Source organism: Phalacrocorax aristotelis, chromosome 3 (genome assembly GCF_949628215.1).
Source record: "Phalacrocorax aristotelis chromosome 3, bGulAri2.1, whole genome shotgun sequence".
In the NCBI taxonomy this organism is placed as follows: Eukaryota; Metazoa; Chordata; class Aves; order Suliformes; family Phalacrocoracidae; genus Phalacrocorax; species Phalacrocorax aristotelis.
Genome location: NC_134278.1, coordinates 129,697,805 through 129,717,863, shown reverse-complemented (window position 1 = coordinate 129,717,863; position 20,059 = coordinate 129,697,805). Strand labels below are relative to the sequence as shown.

At 42.9% G+C, this 20,059-nt stretch overlaps 1 protein-coding gene across 1 annotated transcript in view; it reads left to right on the top strand.

Annotated features, from left to right (window-relative positions):
* The first annotated feature begins 1,088 nt into the window (after positions 1–1,088).
* LOC142055835 (uncharacterized) overlaps positions 1,089–20,059 on the top strand; it is a 35,428-nt gene continuing 16,457 nt past the window's right edge. The window contains 9 exon segments of the mRNA XM_075089897.1: positions 1,089–1,764; positions 4,042–4,188; positions 4,639–4,884; positions 6,736–6,831; positions 7,857–7,998; positions 9,701–9,809; positions 10,792–12,214; positions 13,362–13,503; positions 17,787–17,952. Of these exon segments, the coding sequence (XP_074945998.1) occupies positions 1,314–1,764; positions 4,042–4,188; positions 4,639–4,884; positions 6,736–6,831; positions 7,857–7,998; positions 9,701–9,809; positions 10,792–12,214; positions 13,362–13,503; positions 17,787–17,952 (2,922 nt within the window). The 5' untranslated portion in view covers positions 1,089–1,313.

The window sequence follows — 20,059 nt, the reverse complement described above, 5'->3', positions numbered from 1 at the left end:
CTCCAGGTCCTTCTTGTCCCGAGGGGCCCAAACCTGAGCCCAGCATTCGAGGTGTGGCCTTGGATATTCAATGTGATTTCTGATCTGTCCTTGTCCAGTCCTCTGCCTTCACTACACCTGCTTCCTTTTGTTTCTACCCCTATTGAAGATCCATTCTGCAGGGTTCTTATTTCAGTGTACAAGCACCTGCCCAGACAGCCTGGACTTCTGTATTAGATTTGTAGAGTTCCAAAATGTTTCCAGTAGAACTGTAGATTACTCCAGAGGGCGTTTAAGCCTGCAGACAACATAATGTTTCCTAGCTACACATGAGGGACCTGTCAAAGCAGGTATCCAACCTGGCAGGGTGTGTATGTATCTTACGCAAACCGCTTACATTAAAGTAGGAAGAAAGCATTAAATCATTTTCTTGCAAGCAAATGAAGTTCTTGGAGACTCTGCATTTCTCAAAGAGTGCAAATAAACTACCAGAGCAGACAAGATGGGGGACCTCACTAGCTTCAGCTGCTGAAATATAGCCCCCCATCCCAATTTTTTAAGGTAAGTAGCAAATGTCTGGCCCCTGCCTGGGAAGGACCGGAGCCAAGTGCCTAAAGAGGGGAAGCAGAATGTTTGTGTTGTGCAGCTGTGTCAGCCATACCATTCTCAGGGAGACAGGACACAAGCTGTAGCAGTGTTATTCTATCTTTTTGAAATAAACATTCTTCTGAGCTACTTAAACATCAGGTGGTTTTCCAATGATTTGTTTGTTTGTTTTTTTCACATGCAATTTGTTTTCTCCTGTTTCCTCCTGCCACCTCCATTCCCTGCTTTCTGCAGTCATCTTTGGACATTAAGCACTTTCTCTGAATTTAAAGGTTGAAGATTTAGCTGAAAGACAAGGTCAGGACACTTGGCAAATGCTTCTAGTGGTGAATGGGTTTTGGTTTTTATTGTAATAGAGTCTTACATCTGTTCCTGTTTGTCTGAGAATTTAGGATTTAATAGTGAGAAAGGAGGCAGTGCATCTAAGCCATTTCAGCTGGCAGAAATATTGTGATTTTATAGGTTTCCTGTATTGCATGTATTTTAAAAGTATTTTTATATATACTTATATAGATATGAAAATATATAATATATATATTTATAAATCTAAAACTGTAAAACTGTATGCTTTACAGTTTCTGAAGTTAGAAGATACTCTACGTTCAGCTTGGGCTACAAAAAAATAATCTCTTGAATGAAAAGAAAAAAAAAAAAAAGACGACAAACCACAGGATTTACTACCAGTGTGACACACTTGTTCATGGTAGTTTTTACTGCACATCCCTAACATGGATTTCGGAAAGCAGGGTATGGAAGCAGATGCTTTTAAGCAGGAAGACGGTATGTCACAGCAGACTGCCAGCGATCTGGCAAGCATGGTACTAGCTTCCAATATAATAACTGAGAAGGTCGTGCCTTCTTTATCCCCGAGTTGGGTTGACAATATGAGTGAGCCCTCCAGCAAGCAGTGTCCACTTCTATCCAGCTCAGAAGCCAGCGGTATGATGGGCAACAGTAATGTCTCAACAGATAACTCGGGCCACAACCAAGCTTTTCAGCATGCAAGGCAATTATATTATTTGGCCAGCTCTGGTTTTTTTCATCAAAAATTGGCTTCCAGTGTAATCCAGGCTGGAATTCATGATGCAGGTGACACCTTGGAAACATTCTTTCCTCCTTTCCTCCCTGCCTCAGAGCCCGGGATGAACCATTGTGCTCCCACCTACAAAAACATGGAACAGGTTAGTTTGCTTTAAATAGTCACTGAATTTATAACTGCATATGGTATATTTCTGATAGTTACACAGCCTCTTCAGGAAGAAAGGGCTGGTGAGTTTTGTGTCTGTCTATAGGTAGGAAGCTTTACTGGCAGCACTGGGAAGTGCATCATAACCCTGTGTCTGATGCTGTTTCTCTAACGCATCCATGTGATAAAGCACTTTTCCCAAGGCAAAGTTAATAATTTTTCTCATGTTCCTCTTGTTTCATAGTTATCGCTGTTTCTCTCCCTCTGGCAAAAAAGATTGCATGTTCTGGCTCCACGTTCTCATGTGTGTAATGCTTGCAGGGCGTGTTTCCATATGTCTTACTATCAGTCCTCTTCTCATGCTCCACCTCCTTTTTTTATTATTTTCCCATTTCTGACTTTTTCCTCTTTTTCTTAGCTTTGACAAAGTAATGGACAGGAGTAACTCCACAGTATCTCTTCCACTGAGTGCTCTATATGCTTCTTACAAGATAGTAAACAATACGGTGCCTTAGTTGCATATTTTAAAGAAACTCTAATGTTCCAATACAATTGAATTTATTCTTTAGGATGTGTCTATGCTGGCAGGTCTCAACACTTTCTTCACTGGAAGTCTGTTATCATGTTAACATTTTTGATGCTGTCAAAACCAAAAGTACATGTGCTAACAAAGCTGCGTTGTCTGCCTCTTGCCCTGAGCCCACCTCACCTCGGGCCTTCTTTTCTTGAACCTGTTGGTACCACCTCTGCACAATGGAGAGGAGCTGGGAAAACTGTTGTTCTTCAGTCATATGTCAGGAGGTTGGCAGCTGGGCTGCGCCAGTGCTGTGGCTCCTTGACCATCTAGATTTCCTGTGGCTGAGGACTGCCACAGGTGGGGTGTTGCAGCTGCCCTGGGATCCAGCTCTCCACTGCCTTTCTCAAGGGGATACTTAAGAGCCAGTCAGGAGTTCTCACCACCTTGAGCTCTCAGCCTAATGAAGATTTTAGTACTTTAATAGAGAGGCAGGAAACTTGTTATTCCTTGGTTGTTGGAAAAACATTAATGTATGTAAGGCTGCAGCTGAAGATAACTTCCTATGAGTCCCCGGAGTTGTCTACTTCTTTTCTTGGATGACATAAACCAGGTCATTAAGTTTAATGACCAGAATGTATCCTGTGATATGCTAAACTGTCAACAGCTGGTCATAAAATCGGATACTGGGCATTTTGTGTTCCTTGGTGGCTTCTGGCATTTGACTATGTGTATCACTTGAAATGTTCTCAAAGATTCTGGAAAAGAAAAAGTGAACTTGGAGTTTGCTTTTCTACATGGTGCTTCTCAAGCGATACCAGGCAGAGAGGCAGTAGAGTGTAAATAATGCTTCCAGGCAGATTGCTTGGAAACTCCACACACAGCAACAACAGGAGGGTGTCTTTATGCTGTAAGTTTTAGTTCTGGAACAGATCTGGTACTTCACAATAAATAAATAAAAAAGTAAGATTAAAAAAGACCCATCTCTTGCACTGCTGATCTCTGGTAGTTCTTCCCAGTGGACAGGACAGAGAAACAGAGGAGTGGCAGGAGGCAAATGAAGTTAAACTGTGAAACTCAGAAGGCCGAGGCAAGTTGGACAGGTGTGTACCTGCAGGGAGGCAAGGGGGAGTGGCTGGCCTGCAGAAGGCCTGAGGAACCAGTGGAAGCAATTTAGTCAGAGACAGAGCCAGTCCCTTCTCGTGTTAGTGAAGATTTCTGTGGAGGCAAAGACTGGACTTATTTTTCTATCCTTTTGTCCCTAATTTCAGACCATGCTCATATTTCCTCCTAATGGCATCTGTGCTCTGTGGATATTGGCTTTTGAAAGCTGCTTTTCACCAATGGTACTGGTAATTTCCATTTATCAAATGGTTCAACAAACAATGAAAAGCTGGACCCTGGCATATTTTGAAGTTTTACAGTGAAGTCTGACCAGAGCGTATCTGCTCTGATGCTTTTCTAACACCTTCTTGGTGTGAAACATGGATGGACACTTCTCTCTCTTTTGTGTATCAGCTTCTGTGGGAAGGAAACCCAGCACATAGACCAGAAGATGATGCTGGCTGATGTGAAGCTAAGTAGCAAAACCTGGCAAGGCACAAACTGCCGGCACAGCGTCAGCATACCCTTTGAGTTGTAAAATGGCAAAAGAGTTTTAAACACAAATGTCAACATTCCTTATTAAAAGTAATACACACTTTAAGAAATATCTACCCACAAAATCCAGATATACTGATTCTTTCTTTCTGATTAAAAAAACACCCGGAAACATAGTTTGACACTACATCTCCATGATATTTTCAGACTCTAGGGCAACAGGACCAGGTGATGAGGCAGCAGATGGAGCAGCTGCAAAGGCTGGTGACTGAACAGCAGAAAATCGTTGCACTTTACAACCCAGGTACTCAGGGAATCCCTCCTGATGCTGCGCACCCTCACCTGCTGATGCTTACACTCCAGCAGTGAAATGTGGCAATTCCTTAAAGAGAAGGTTAGATAGTTTTTTTCTGGGGGCAATACTTAACTTTTACCTGCTCAGGGACTTCAGGAGTCCTAGGAGAAATGTGTGTTTTATGTGCTCAGGCGTACTTTGTAAAGTCTCTTTAACTCAGCATCCCTGTAGCGTACGATGAGTTTGTTACAACCGATGGTTGCAGCAAGCACGTTTTACAATTTAAATAAAATAACAAAAGCAGAACTTGATAATTTCACTCTGAACATGCAAACCAGAAGGGAACGTGAAAGCAACATTGTTTTTGTGCAATACCAGTTTAGCAAGAGATTTTCTAGTGTGGTGCAAAATATTTGTCTTTAGCTTCTCTAATTTTTCTTCTCTGGTAATTATTTTTAGGCTTTTCTGTTTCTCCTGGGATACCTTCCCACCTAGTAGTCACAATGCCACCCCTCCCGTGCTTTCCAGCTACTTTCATTCCTGTCCAGTTCCCACCAGAAAATTCTTCCCAAGCTGAGACCCCGGAGTGCTCACAGGCCTCTCCCTTGGCCATGCGCTCTGCTTGGCAAAGCAGATCCCCACCGCTCATGCCAAACGAAAGCAGTTCAGAAATCTCAGCAGAGCACATGCGGCTTTCAGATTCAGGTGGGTAAAAAGCACCAGAAATCTAAAGCTAAGGCTATTGTGCAAATCCTGTGATTTCCTAGTGATTGCTACTGACTTTATTGCAGGTCAGGGGAAGGTGCTTTGTTTTTCTGGTGGCTTGTTATAAAAGCTTTTGAAGCATTTTAAACCTGATTTTTTAAAATTTTTGAATCACAGTCGTCCTGCCTCTTGTACCAACAGAGAAATTGGGCGTTGTAGGTATAAATGGAGCAGAAAGTCATTAAATTGGAAAAGCTAAGTTATATGAAGTAGGGAGTATATTATGTTTAGGGGGAGAAGCATAAAAAGTAGGAAGTGGATATAGCCTCCGAAGGTGAGAGAACATGTTTCTTTAGCTAAGAAGGCCTGCTCTTTGTCAGCAATCTTGGTGTTTCTCATATTGATATGGAATCACATTGTTTGGAGGAAAAACAACGTAAGCTGTTACTCAGCATCTTCTCTTTGCTACACTTTGCCAGCCTTGTCTTCTGTGGGAAGATACCAAAGGGCGAGAAAGAAGAAAGAGCGATTTAGAAGAAATCAAAAGTTGATTTCAAAACTGTGGGAGAAGAAACAAAAAGAAGTGGGAATGAAACCACTTAAAGGGGAAGAGGATGTAAATCAGATCTGCATCTGGATTCCTTTGAACTTTTATAGCAAGACCAGACTGTGATGCTGTGAGACAGCCCAACAGTGCAACTGAAACTTTAATTTCATATTCTTCAAGTTAGATCAGAACCAGTACTGAAAAAGTCCTGTTTCCTTCTTGTACCTGGCACTATTATTTTCTTGCTGGCTTAAGATCAACCTGGGTCAGTTGCCCAGTGAAGTTTATCAGAGAGCTTCAGAAATACTTCTGTCAGCACAAATGGGGGTAGGGGGTGGATGTGGACAGCAGGAACCTGAGAGCAAGAACACATTAGGACAGGGGGAGGTATGACATGAGCATGAGCCAGAAGCGTGCCCAGGTGGCCAAGGAGGCCACCAGCCCCTGAGCTTGTGTTAGCACTGGTGTGGCCAGCAGGGGCCGGGCAGGGATGGGGCCCCTGTGCTCGGCCCTGGGGAGGCCCCACCTCGAATGCTGGGCTCAGGTTTGGGCCCCTCGGGACAAGAAGGGCCTTGAGGGGCCGGAGCGTGTCCAGAGACGGGCAGCGGGGCTGGGGCAGGGTCTGGAGCACAAGTGTGCTGGGGGGCGGCTGAGGGGGCTGGGGGGGTTTAGCCTGGAGAAGAGGGGGCTGAGGGGAGCCCTTCTCGCTCTCTGCAGCTGCCTGAGAGGGGCTGGAGTGAGGGGGGGGCTGGTCTCTGCTCCCAAGTCACCAGTGACAGGACGAGAGGGAACGGCCTCAGGCTGCATCAGGGGAGGTTTAGACTGGAGATTAGGGAAAATGTCTGCACTGAAAGAGTGGTCAGGCGCTGGCACAGGCTGCCCAGAGAGGTGGGGGAGTCACCATCCCTGTGGGGTATTTAAAAGAAATGTAGATGCGGCACTTCAGGGCATGGTTTAGGAGCCATGGTGGTGTTGGGTGACAGTTGGACTTGATGATCCTGGAGGTCTTTTCCAACCTTTATGATTCTATGACTGCTTTTTGACAGCAGCGCTGACTTAGACCTGCTTTGTGTGTATAAAACTAAGGCTTGAAGGTGCAGAGGCCTTACTACATCAGGTTAACTCCTGACTGGAAGCTGATCACTGCAGATGCCTTTGAAATATGCTTCAGCTGAATGTGTGCTTGAGGACTACGCTGAATTGAGGCCTTCCTTACTGTTGTGACGAGGGTGGGTTTCTACTGCTGGAAACATAAACATGAGTGTACCAACAGCTTGTATAACACTTCACATTCTTATTTAAAGGGATAAGCACCGAGCCACTGCTTCAGTGTACTGAGCGCCCCACAAAAAAACTCTCCAGACAAGATGCTCAAGAAGAGAACAGACAACAAAACAAAGGTGAATTGGACAGCTGCTTGCACATGGTATTCTTGCCTTGCACTGGGAAGCACTAGTTGAAAATTACAGTGCTGGGGCACCTCTCCTATTAGAGGATTTGGGAGACAGCACAGCCCCACACATGAGACTGTGGGGAGGGACACATGGGTTCTGCAGCCCTTGTGCCTGCCAACCTGCTGTGTCACCTCTGCTCCCACAGATGTATTCTTGTGCAAGGCAGGTGAGAAGGTTGCAGAAACAGCTCTGCTTGTCTGCCATCAGACGAGAGTTTTGGTGTGCAGCTGGGAAAGGCTGAGGGAAGGATGCAAAACTTTTGTATTCCTGCTGTTGGACCAGAAGTCCTTTCAGTATGTTGCACAGGGCTTCAGTAGCTCTGGGTGTATGAATGTGACCAAGTGAGCTATACAGTTCCTGGCTACAGCAACAGCGTGTAGTATGAATGAGTCAGTGAAGGCCTTTTGCTCCAGCTGACAGGCGTAACTTGAGCTAAATGAGCAAGTCTCTAAGCTGACACTTAGAAAAAAGATTAATTGAAGCGGGAGCCTTCTTGTTGTGGTGAACATAGACAGGAAGCTCCAATAGGAAGATGTACAAATCTGCACTTTTGTGAAATAGAATAGAAAATCCCCAGTTAGAAAGTCTCACGTGTACAAATACTGTTCAACGAACTGGCTTGCAGGTCTCAAAATTACAGACACATGAGTATTTCAGCACTGTCTAGCAAAGTGCCTCCACTGCAGTGTTCTGCTGTTAACCAAGCATTACAAATCTCTACAGGCAAGAAGCATAAATCATGCCATTAGCCCTTTCCTTATTTCCAGCAACTAGACTTGATGATCAGGAGCCTCTTTTTTTTCATGGGTTGCATCCTTCCACCTACTTAATTCAAATCTATTCTATGAAGTATTTTCAAAAATCAAAATCTGGCAAAATTTGTTTTAAATATAAAAATTTCTAATTTATGCTATGATTCTATATCATTCTATAAAGGCTTTGTTTTCATTGACCTTATTCCTACTGCTTAGATAACAGTCAATTAAAAGAAAGGAGTTTCCCTGAAACTTTTTCTGCTGTCAAAGAAGAACAAAGAGAACAAGTAAAGGAGGAGATTCCTTCATCTCCTTTTGGCATGGAGGGGAAGATGAAGACTGGAAACATAGAAGACAGGTGAGTAAAGATCTTAGTCCATCAGTCAACCTAGAGAAGCTTGTTTTCCTTGATTGTACACGTACTGTATGTGTTATATTTGCAACACAACAGGTCCTTCCTTCGCTTGAGAGTGGCAGGTATGCATGGGCAGAGATTGGACAGGCCTAGGGACCACCAGTTGATCTACTTCTGTATAATAGGATGCTGGTGTAGCCTGTTAAAATGAACCGGTTTTGCAACTATGATCTTCAAAGGATAGAATTAAGGCAAAAGTTGGCAGGGAGAGATATAATTTATTACGCCATCATTTCTTCTGCAGTGGCCATCAGTTCGTGATAGCAGTATCAGTCTGAGTAGCTTATTCATTCTGGGCCTTGCTCTGCCTCTTCAGCCTTGCAAGACCAATTTTTATGTGCCTATGTAGTGAACAGGTCAGCAAAGTAATCCTTCTTAAAATTATCTGGAGAGAGGAGAAATGTAACTTTTACCTTAGATCAGTTCTCTGAACTGGTTCATCACTGCATTGCAAAAGTAGTTGTACCAGCACACCGAGGGGATGCTCGTGGCTGGGCAGGAATGGTTAGGTTGGCATTAGCAATGGAAGAAATCCTCGTAGAGTTGTTACCTTTCCTCAGCTGATGCTGAGAGAAGCAGCAGCTTTTTGGCGCACCGAGTCTTCCATCACATATAAAAGAGAAGCAGCAAACTTCTAGGCAAGTACAGACTGAGAGTAATTGCCATGAGTGTGTTTTAGTGCCTTAACCATGTGGGAGTTGGGCAGAGAAGGAAGACGGGGACCTCCAGAGCAGAAGACTGGGAAGAGGTGTCAGGACCATAAGCACCTCTGGGCAAGTGGGCCTGTCCACATATGCTTTTTGGATCAGCAGTGAGCTTCTGAAGTCTGTCTCCCAGTCACCCCCACTTGCTGTGCTTTGGTTCACATTGTGGTCTTAGCATGACCTGGATGAAATTGAAGCATGGAACGTACTCCAGACCTTTGTGACATTTTCACTATGGGACCACGTGGTAGTTGGTTTGAAGTAAACTTCCCTGAAATGTGTATTGTCTAATGCTGAGTCCTCAGCAACAACGGTTTTGCTCTACAAATCTTATCCTATTAGGCCATGCTGCGTGCTAATAGACAGAGCCAGACTGGCAAACGAAAAGATTATCCATGGAACAGTGGTGTTAGCTGGAGGTGGGGTATAGAAAGACCAGTAATGTGCTGTGTAACCAGCACATCCATTAACGCCAGGATTTAAGCAGATATGTTAAGGTATGCTGTATTATGCTTCACTTTGAGTAAGCGTTCAATTTGTCCTTCCATACCATTATACACATTTTTTTTCTCCTCTATCATTCTTCACCAGCTAATTCAAACCATTCTGTCAGAGAGATAAGGGAGTTCTTTATGACTGTAACCAGCTCTAGTCTGGAGAAATGTTTTTCCTTTTGACTATTTTCTATTTTTAAGGAGAGACCAATCCCAGCAAAAAAATGTTACTTGCTAAAAGCATAATTAATGTTCAGCCTAGACATGATGTTTTAAAGTGAGACTTAGGTGTCACACAATAGTGGGCTTTTCACTAACATGCTTCACATTTTTAAAAAACTGGAGGGAATGGTTCAGTTCTAAACTCGACATCAGCTCCATGAGAATTACCGAAAGAAAATTAGGGGGAGAAGCTTACAAATAAGTTTCTTCCTGTTCCTTGCCTAGGCCAATCACACCAGCAATTAGGATTAGACAGAAGCCTTCTGAAGAATTTGTTGAAGGACAACTGGAAGTAGACAATCATCTCATAGCAAAACAGCAGAAGGAGCAGCAGGTACCGTGCCATTGGTGCATTCACTTTGCTTTGACAAGTTCTCACGGACTTGGGTACTGTGTGGGCTCTGTTTTGGTTCGTTGCATGGCAGAACATTTTTCCACTCTTCTTTTGTGTGATATTGGAAGATTTTTCCCGAAAGTAAAAAAACACATATTACTCAGTCACAGCCATATTCCCCAATGTTTCCCACTGGATTCTTCTCTTTCCGCATACTTCCTGGGTCATAGTTTGTGCCGGAGTCTCAATGTACTTAGCTAAATTAAACCTCAAGGTTGGTGCTGTTAGTTTATTTCATAATAAATGGTCTGTGCCATCTCATGTGCCTCTAAGGCGAGAATGGGGGCATTTCCGAATACAGTTCTTGTGCAAGGGCCAGGTATAGTAATACTGTTCTGCTTTTTGCCTTATGTGCAGTTTGAGATGAGTTTATATCTGACACCTCTAGGTGTCAGACTCAGCATTTTGTTAGGCTTGACTTGGAAGATGCACATTTCATCACTCAGGAATTTTCTCTATGTCTCTCCGGCAAAATAACATCTCAAACTGATGCATCTTGGCAGTGATAGGTTAGCGGTTGGACTCGATGATCTTAAGGGTCTTTTCCAACCTTAATGATTCTATAATTCTGTGATTCTATGATTTACATATTTGTGTCACATTGTACAAAAACACTCAAACTTCCTTTAAAAACAAAGAAAGACAGAACTTGTCTCATCTTCTATTATATAAACACTTAGCATTATCTTAAGCATCTGACTCTACTAATGAATTAATGGAGGTGTCACATAGTGACTGCTTCTAAAAGTTGTTGTACCTTCCCTGTAGTCTCGGGGCTGTTACTTACGAACTCAGTTATCCATAGCCTTAGTCCTGAAGACTTCTGGTGTTTCAGCATTTTCAATTTTCATAAATATCTTCCCTTCTGGAGAATGATTCCCAGACTGTGACTGTCACGATTTTTGATGTTTTTTTTTTTCAGAGCAAGGCAAAAGCAACACCTTGGAAGGCTTTTCTGAAACGAAAAGAAGGTATGGCAAGGCTCAAAAAAAAAAACCAGAAGCCTTTAAAAGAAGACAGCAAGCATTCCAGAGGAGCTGGTTTGGACTGCTGGGGTCATTCCTCCCAGCCTGGCCAAATGGATGCAGGCAAACTGCAGCCAGGGGAATGCTCTCAGCTAAACCTGCAGGTCAGTGGCTCCATGCAGATGGGTACACATGAAAAAAAGGCAGACTGTGCTTTAGCTGAGTGGGAGATAAAGGCTCAGACTGGCTGTGAAGCAAAAGTAGTTGAGCAAAGTACAGAAGAAAAAGAAGTGATTGGGAGAGATGAAGACGCAAAGGAAAATCCTACTGACTCACAAAAGAGAAGGTGGCCTGAAATCCTGCAACCATGTCCTGAAACAGAAACAGAAATGAACCTACGAATACGTGAGGAAAGGGAAACTTATCACATGGTCTCTCTAGGGCAAGCAGCTACAACTGATGGAACACCTGTGGAAGGTAACCTGCAGAAGGATCTAGGTAGGGTAGATCAGCCTCTGAAGGGTCATCTCACAGATGGAACAAAACCCGCCTTGGAAGCCCTGCAAAAGCATCCTCCGCTTCAGGATTTAGAAACAGATCGCATCAAGGAGGCAGAGTGGAGTGCAGGCGCTGCATGCACACAGGGTCAGAAGAGGGTTCAGGTATGCCCACAGGAACTTGTTTCAGGGAGCCAGAGCTCAGAAAGCAAAAGGCAAATCCATACTGGGTTTAAGACCGTCAATGATAAGATTGTAAAGATTACGCATAGCTCACCTGAGGCTGTGGAGAAGGGAAGCTCATCCTCAGCCTTGCAGCAGGAGTGGCAAAGGAAGGGGACAGTTGCCTCCACGTGGCATGTTGCATCTTTGTCCCATGAGTCAAGCTGCTTATCCTCCAACAGTGATGATGACGCCAAATCTCACCATGCCCAGTATCCCTCTCAGCATGGGCCCTGGGGAGCAGATCACGCTGACGGACATTTGGATCTCTCTGATGGTGATTATGCTAGTGATGAGCCCAGTGGAACTGAAAAAATGTCTGTTGAAAAGCACAGCAGATCACTCCCAAGGGAACAAGATATTCAGGTGATCTCAAGACAACAAGGCCTGTCCTGCAGCACAAGCAGCAGCGATTCCAGTACTGGGGCTGTCAGGCTGAAAGGGAGTAAGGCTCACTCTTCTCTTCAGCAGTCCCTATTTCAACTCACAGGATCGAAAAGGAAAGAGCATGAGTCTGAACCAAAGAATGAGAATAGGGCCTGGGATGTTAAAAGCCTGTGTCTACCATCCTCAGCAGTGGTGGGTGAGATTCCTGCTTTCAAGGTTAAAGAAACACCTGCAGTGGAGGAACGACAGAAAAAACTGTTTGCAGACACATTAGGTAAGAGCTATCCAAGTTTTGATTTACATTTACTTTCCACAGGGGACAAAAATTTCTCGTGGATTTATGACTCATTTTGTGTGTGCTCCCTACATATATGCCCACCTCTGTCAGTATTTCTCAGTACTAAACTGGAAAAAAAAGAGAAGAAGGGAGAGATGTACCTGCAAGCCCCTTGATACGCTTGGCTCTCCATCTTCACTAGCCATTCTTCCTATGTCTGTTGCTTGAGGTGCACTTTCAGGTACAGGTTTTTGAAGCCGTGAGACAGGCGAGAGGTTCAGCAAGTCTCTGGAGTCAGTGCTAGAGTTCCCTGTAGCTTAGGTCTGTTCCTCCCACTGACCCCTCGACAGTGAGATGTTCACATTTTCTATTTACCCTCCCCAGGGATAATGTGACTTTAAAAAAGGTGGGCAAAATAATTTCTTAAATTTGCATTTTTTTTTCCTAAGACACAGAGAGCCTCACGTCAGTGGAAAATGATGATTTCCTAAGAACATCTTCACTCAGTTTGTCCTGAATGCGGCCCTAGTCCTTCGGTCAATGAATCTTTCTAGCCTTTTCACCCACTGACCTTATTCTGGCAATGAAATAGTACCCTGCTTGAGGAGGATTTAGTCCTTTTTATTAAACTGGTTCTCGACCCTTCTTCTCTCTTCAGTGTAAGGACTTGCCTTACATTGACTCCTCATCCCGAACCCTTTGGCTGTCTCTTTATGTAGGACCAGTCAAAATCAGTTGTCCTATCTGCAGTATCTGCCGGGGCAGAAATACTAGCTTCTGATGGCTCTCAATTGCTCTGTCACAACTTGCTAAGCATACTCTACTCCATGTCAGGCTGCTCTTAATAAAGGGTTCCTGAAGCCTCTTTGAAAGTTCCATTCAAAATAGGTTGAACTCTTACATGGCATTCACATTCCTGAAAAGGAACGTAGCTACTGACACTGATATATCCCCAAATCCGTTTCACTTATCGTGATTTGTAGGGCTGGGATTGCCCTACTAAGAGCTATGCTGGGAATGGAATACTTGCATAATTAGGCAAAGATATGTTAGTTCTGTTTGATAGATTAAGCAATAAAGCTTACTGCACGTCTGCAGTCTGTGGTTCTAAATGCATAGAGAGGGATCATAAATATTCACAAAGTTCTGTGTACTAACATGGATGTCTTTACAGAAGAAACCCAGAACAGCCTCACCAGAGGATTAGAAACTGGTGTATATCATGGACGAACCCCTTCACTGACGAGGGTGAAAGAAGAACAAGAGAAAGCAAAGCATTTTCACAGGTAAATCTGTGCATACCCCGGAAAGTGATCTGCATGTGCACTAAGGCCGATATTTCCCTTATGATCCTTAAAATCAGGCTGCTAAATTCGTACTTATTAGCTAGCTTCTCTTCAACTGTGGCTATGTTGTTTCAGAACTGAAACGCTTGTTTAGCTGTCTAGATAAAAGGTAAAGTGCCTGGCTGAAGGGGGCCAACTCTTAAAACACTGGTGCATTTTGGATCTTCAAGCTGAGTAACACCAAATGCGCTTAACAGGTTGCTGAACATCTTCGCATTACACTGAAATCAGTAAGAACTCAGGGTAATTTATTTTATGAGATCAGGCTTCTGATGGAGTAAAGGATAAACTGCTCATATTACATTGACATCAGGGTAGCCCACATTTCCAAAGTTAACAGAAAGTGCATAGCGTAGGTCACTGCTGACAGCATTGTTATTTCAGAAATACCTTTCTTCAGACTAGACTGAGGATGTGTTTGGTACCATATAGATGAAGAACTTGAAAATTCAAGAGAGTTGCTCTTGTAATTTGTAATTATTAAATGCTGAAAATTATTTTGGCTTTGTTTTGTTTTACATCTTCATAGATGTGAAAGAATTCCTTACCACAAATGCCCTGCAAGAAATAAGTTTTGAAGCTATGGGGTTTGGAGTGGAAGTGCCATCACACTGTAACTAATTACAGGTTATACAAATACTTCTAATGAAAATATAGCATGCTTACAATCAAACCAAATGTATACTTTTTAATGCGATAAAATCTGTTAGAAATTACAAGGTACCATCTACTGTAAACACAGGAGAGATTCTTTTCCTTTTTATATTTCAAGCCTAGTTCTTAACTTGTGCCAAATAAGCATAATTTATTGGTTTGGATTTTCAATATATAATGCAAACCAAGACATTATTTTTCGCATCTGCTTGTCCATTCCTTTCGATTACAGAGGCCATGGGATTAGTGCCAAAGGCTATTTCTGAACTGCATTTATCAGTTTGTATGTTTCCTCCTATAGCTTGTCCTTTAGCAAAATACTTTCAATGTCCTCAGAATAAATGGTTTCATTAAAGATCCTTCTTGTTTGTGACCTTGCAAACATATTGGAAGATGATCATCAGTTGACCATGAGAGGTGTTCCAGATGTGAATATTTGCAGAATTTGCCAGTTAATAAAGCTACTAATGAAATTAGATGCTGCTTTTACTTTTACCAGTGTAAATTTTGGCTGTGGAGGGACATACTGGTGAAGAATTACTGCAGTGCACTCTCTGCCAGCACTGCAATCTCTGTCTGCTGGCAGTGCTGCCTCACAGATGACATAGCTTGCTTTCATATTAGTGAAGGTTTTTAGAAGAACTTTCTGTGGGTTTATTCATGGCGTTAGCCATAGCAGCCCTGAGCATCTCCACGCAGATATTTATCCAAAAATACCTTCCTAGTACAATCAGTTCTTTTCATTCACTTTTTGTAATTTATGAGCTAAAACTAATTGAGAAAGGCAGCTTGTCCTCCTTGACTGTCTTGGCCCTGTGCTGATTTATGCGATCTGAGAATCTGCTTCGTATTTTTAAAGCAGTAAGCCTATTAGGAACACAAGACAGCCACTACATCGACAGCATTTCACTTATGCCATGCTGACAACTTCTGCTCGCTGGAAGCAATGAAAATCCTTTTAAGAGCAGCACGGCATGCCTGGACGTGCCCAGCCTATCCATTCTATTGTTGCCAAGCACTTTGGTTTTAGACCTTTTCAGGCACAAACAATATAGGCAAGAGGGTGGAAACAGTTGGGATGTAGTGTGTTCTGTGTATCTGGTGCCTAACAGAGGCCGGGGGGTGCTCAAGGCAGCAGCCTGTGGCTCCACCCTTGCAGCGCTGAGGTAGTTGCTCTTGACATGAGTCAGAGGACTCAGTGACAGTCATTTCGTTGTTTCTTCAACATGGACAAATAATTTGCCATTTTAAAATCACAGTTTCCTTGTAGTATTGAATCTGCACTCCTTCTGCACCAACAGCAGTAGGGAGTGGGTTTGGTTTTTTCCCAGCTGCATGTTGTGGTTCAGCCCTGGGCAGCAACTAAACACCCTGCAGCCGCTCGCTCACTCCCCCCACTCCTGTGGGATGGGGGAGAGCATCGGAAGAGCAAAAGCAAGAAAACTCATGAGTTGAGATAAGAACAGTTTAATAATTAAAATAAAATAATAATGATAATAGTCATGATTATGATAATAACAATAATAATGTTCACATAATAATAAGGAAAAGAAAACCCCACAAACAATACAACCACTCACCACCCGCCAACCAACGCTGCCCGTCCCCGAGCTGTGATTGCGGCCTCCCTCCCCCAGCCAGCCCCTCCCAGTTAACATACTGGGCATGATGTTACATGGTATGGAATATCCCTTTGGCCAGTTTGAATCCGCTCTCGTGGCTGTGCCCCCTCCCCTCCCGGCTCCTTGTGCCCCCGGCAGAGCACGGGAGGCTGGAAAAGCCCCTGACTAGTACAAGCTCTGCCCAGCAACAACCAAACCATCGGTGTGTTATCAGCATTGTTTCCATACTAAGTCCAAAACACAGCGCTGCACCAGCTGCAGTGAAGAAAAGCAACTCTATCCCAGCTAAAACCATGCCACTGCATTTCACTAAAAGGCTTTTTCTTAGAAAAAGACCTTTGCTTCATGTACGTTTTTGCCTCACAGCCAGCCTGCTGCAATGTGCCTCGTGCGGAGGTATGCCTGGGACCCGTGCACGAATTGGAGTTACACAAAGTACTTAGCCTTTTTTTCTATATTTTGTATCTGTGATGTGCACCTAGCTCCTGTTTGCAACTTATAGCTAGGGGATGAACTGATTGCCTGAGACTCCAAATAAGTATTGTGTGTGCTCCTGGTGTCCTTGGTTATTACATTTCCTCGGGCCAGGGTCTGTTTCCTAGCCTCGAGGCAAAGAGGCACAGCATAACACCTCCATGTGACTGTCCTCTCTTACCCTGCAGACCAGGGCAGCTGCATCCAAGCTGTCTGCTGGGTGTGATGCCTGGCCTGCACTAACCTCCAAACCTTGCCCAACCTAGGGCAGTGCTGGATGGCTGATGCCAAGACCAGAGCTCATGCACGCAATATGGCACTCTGGGCAACAGCATGCTGGGCGTCATGCTCCAGCTCCGATTAGTTTCTTTGTACAGATGTAACTCTTGCGCAGTTCCGAAGAGGTTGATATCAGCTGAGGAGAGTTATTAATGTGAGGAGAATTAATACTTATGTTGACTATTGATGAGCCTTTTTTTAGCATGCCTTTAACCAGAATATTAGATAGGCTTATTTAGGATAGAAAACAACAACAATGAAAAAAAATTAGGTAATTAATTTTAAAGAGCAGCAGGATATGGGGAGCTTGTTTATCTCTCACTGTCTTTGAGAACTTTCATATTTTGTTGCTGAAGTGCTAAACTCCATTACGGAGAGGAAAACATGAGGTAATGGCTGCCTCCCGTAGCTTTTGTTGCTTTTTGAGTAATAGCAATGGCCAGATGGTTGCTGTAGGTCATGAAGTGAGCTGAAGCAGGAAGCTAACAAATAATTTAATATCATATTAAAAATGAACTAAGCAGCTGGATCATAGTCATACAAATATACTCTGTTTGAGGATATGTGAAGATTTATACTCTTCCCCTCTTGCTGAGTTTTTAAATGCACTTCCAGACCACTCACGCCTTGAGACATAGACTTCAAAGGCAAAATCTCTTTTGGGTGCTGAGCTCCCATATTTAACCCTTGGAGTACATTTACCTATGGAAAGTAAAGTACTTTATCCCTTTTCATTCAGGTCCATGGCTGTTCTCACCTCTAGAAATGACTGGGTTGCTGGAAATACAGCTCAGCCCCCAGCTTTGCATGATGAAGCACTTCATAGGTGCAATGCCAGGGAACAAACTGTGCCTTCTGCGGTCTGCCCTAATTTAGCTATCTCTCTGAACAGAAAATCTGTTTTAAAGCCTCTAAATTAATGGTCATTACATTGTCAGAAAATTTCAATGAGAATTGTTCCATCTGCTCAATAGAATAAATTATACAGCTGAACGCATGCATGACAGTGTTCCAGTGAGGAAGGCCCTCAATCTTCACAAGTGCTGATGACTTGCTGCCTCTCCCATCTGTATCAGCATATGTGGGACATGTCCAAGACCTCCAAAAATCATGCCCAATAAAGGCACATCTAAAGACAGTCCTTTGTTACAGTCTTGATGCCAATTTCATACTCTTTGTTTACCTTCTGAACAGAAGGCGAATGGACCAGCTCAAGACTGTCAGGAGCCAAGAGCTTTCTCACCCTTTGGACTACAATACAGACCAAATTCACCCACGGCAGAAAGGAAAAATTGCCCGTAGCAAGTTCAAAGGAGCAGCTAGCGTCACTGGAGAAAATGTGAACTCAGAAGAAATACAAGTAAGCTGTCTTCGGTAGAATAAATACACAGTTCCCAGCAGTTACTATCCTTCCATGCAGGCATCTTATGGTAGTACCCAAATCCTTCTGTTTGCCACAGACAGACAATTATTCATGCTACTTCTTGAGGACAGCTGTGTGTACAGTGAAGATTGTTCATGTCAATAGGACATTGCTTTAGTTTGTGTTTTAAATGTACAACCCACCTTCTTTATATATGAAAAAAATTGGTTGTGCCTTCTATTTTGTAAGGAAGGTTGGGAGGGTCCCATGTTCCTTGTACTTCCTTGTGCTGGTTTTCCCAGATCTGAGCTGGCTTTTGGAAGATTTCCAGGCCCTGCCATAGTGGGCTTTACATCTTTTTGATATAAAAAGCCATTGTGCCAGTTGGCCAGTTATTTGCCATCGATGATTCTCTATTCTCATCCCTAAGCTGGGAGTTTGTTGATTTTTTTCTTTAAACTGTTCTGACCTTTGGCTTTGATGTATTTTGATGATATCTAGCTGTGTATCTAACAACCTAACCAGCCTAATAACATCCCTGAGACATTTATGGTAGTTTCTTCTAAGTTCCTTTAGGGGACTCTATCTGTTTTAATCCCCCATTTCAGCCTCCTTAATGATAAAGTAATCTCTGAATATCTGTGGCTATTATCCCCATTAAAAATAGCTGGATTTAATATGACTAAGTAATTTTCTAGAAGAGTCACTGATAAAGAGAAGAAAAACATGGTGAGCCATGTGAGACAGTGATAAAGAGAGTGACAAAGAGATAAAGAGGGGGGCAGCTAAAAGCTATGTTTTTATAGGATAAAAGAGTAGGCAATGGTAATGCTCAGAAATGTTCTGCTGCAAAAGGAAGTCTAAACCAAACTGATAGGTTTGACAGCAAACTGACAATTTCAATGATTTTCTTGACCAGAAAAGTTTCAGAGCAAATGAAACCGGCAAGATAGTAAGTACTTTGTTCAAACTCCCTATTCTTGCTTTATTTTTCATTTGTACATTCTTGAAAACATGTTTTTGTACCATACACATAGTGAATGTTTTCTCTGCTCATGATTCATATTTCTCTAGAGGTAACATTTACAACAGGAAATTATTAACTGTTTCAGTGAGGTTATTTTAGTATTTTGAGTAAAAATATTTTAAATATCCCCTCTACAAAATATTTTTTAACATCTGCTTTATTTCCACCTGGAATTTAAAAAAAGAATTGTTAGAATTTCTGCCAGGAAATAGTTGTGTTTCCTGGCTAGGTCTAGCCATACAGATGAAGTTTTATACAATTGTTTTAATCTTTTGTTCCCACCTGATAACATAATAAGTGCAGGTTCAAAAAGTTAGTTTTCCACAAAACAATTAGAAAACACTTTTTGGGGCAGTTATCTGTGTGATTCCCAAGTTCAGAAGCCTGCTTCTTCTTGAAAATGGCCAATGGATGTGCCAAATTCTGACTAGGCAGCTCACAGCAAAGAAAGGATGGTGATAAGGACACGAGTGGGCAGATACACAAGTGAAGGGAAAGTAGGAAAGGGTTGCATGTGACGATGGATTGACTGCAGAGCAAACCGCACATTTCTAGCTTAAGTCCACCAACGCTGCATTTGCAGTACCCAGCATGAGCGCTCTGAGGGAAAAGGACTGAGCGTTGGCATCAGCACAGGTGAGGGAAGGAGGAGGAGTCAGGGAGAAATAATGGAGACGCACGTATATGGAAAAGTTCTCTCCAAAATGCACCAAATTTCTCTACTTTCATTTTCCTGAACTCTGTTGAAAACTGTCTTTGTGATCCCCTGATATTTGTAAGGACCGTTTAACTAATCACGTGCCCTTGCCGCTGTGTAAAGATCTGATGAACTGACATTTTTGCCATTAAAACACACCTTGTATCCTTGCCTTTTTTTTAAAAACATCCACATTTAATGTTTGTTTGCATGATTAGTTTGCATTTCCTGATTTTCCTTCACACAGCAAGGACTTCTCTCTGCTCACTTTGTAACAATTGCTTTGTTTTAAAAATAGCAGGTTTGCAGGATAGTGGGGTTTTTGTTTGGTCGGTTTGTTGTTTGTTTTTTTTTTTTAAATAATCCATGTCAAATGTGTT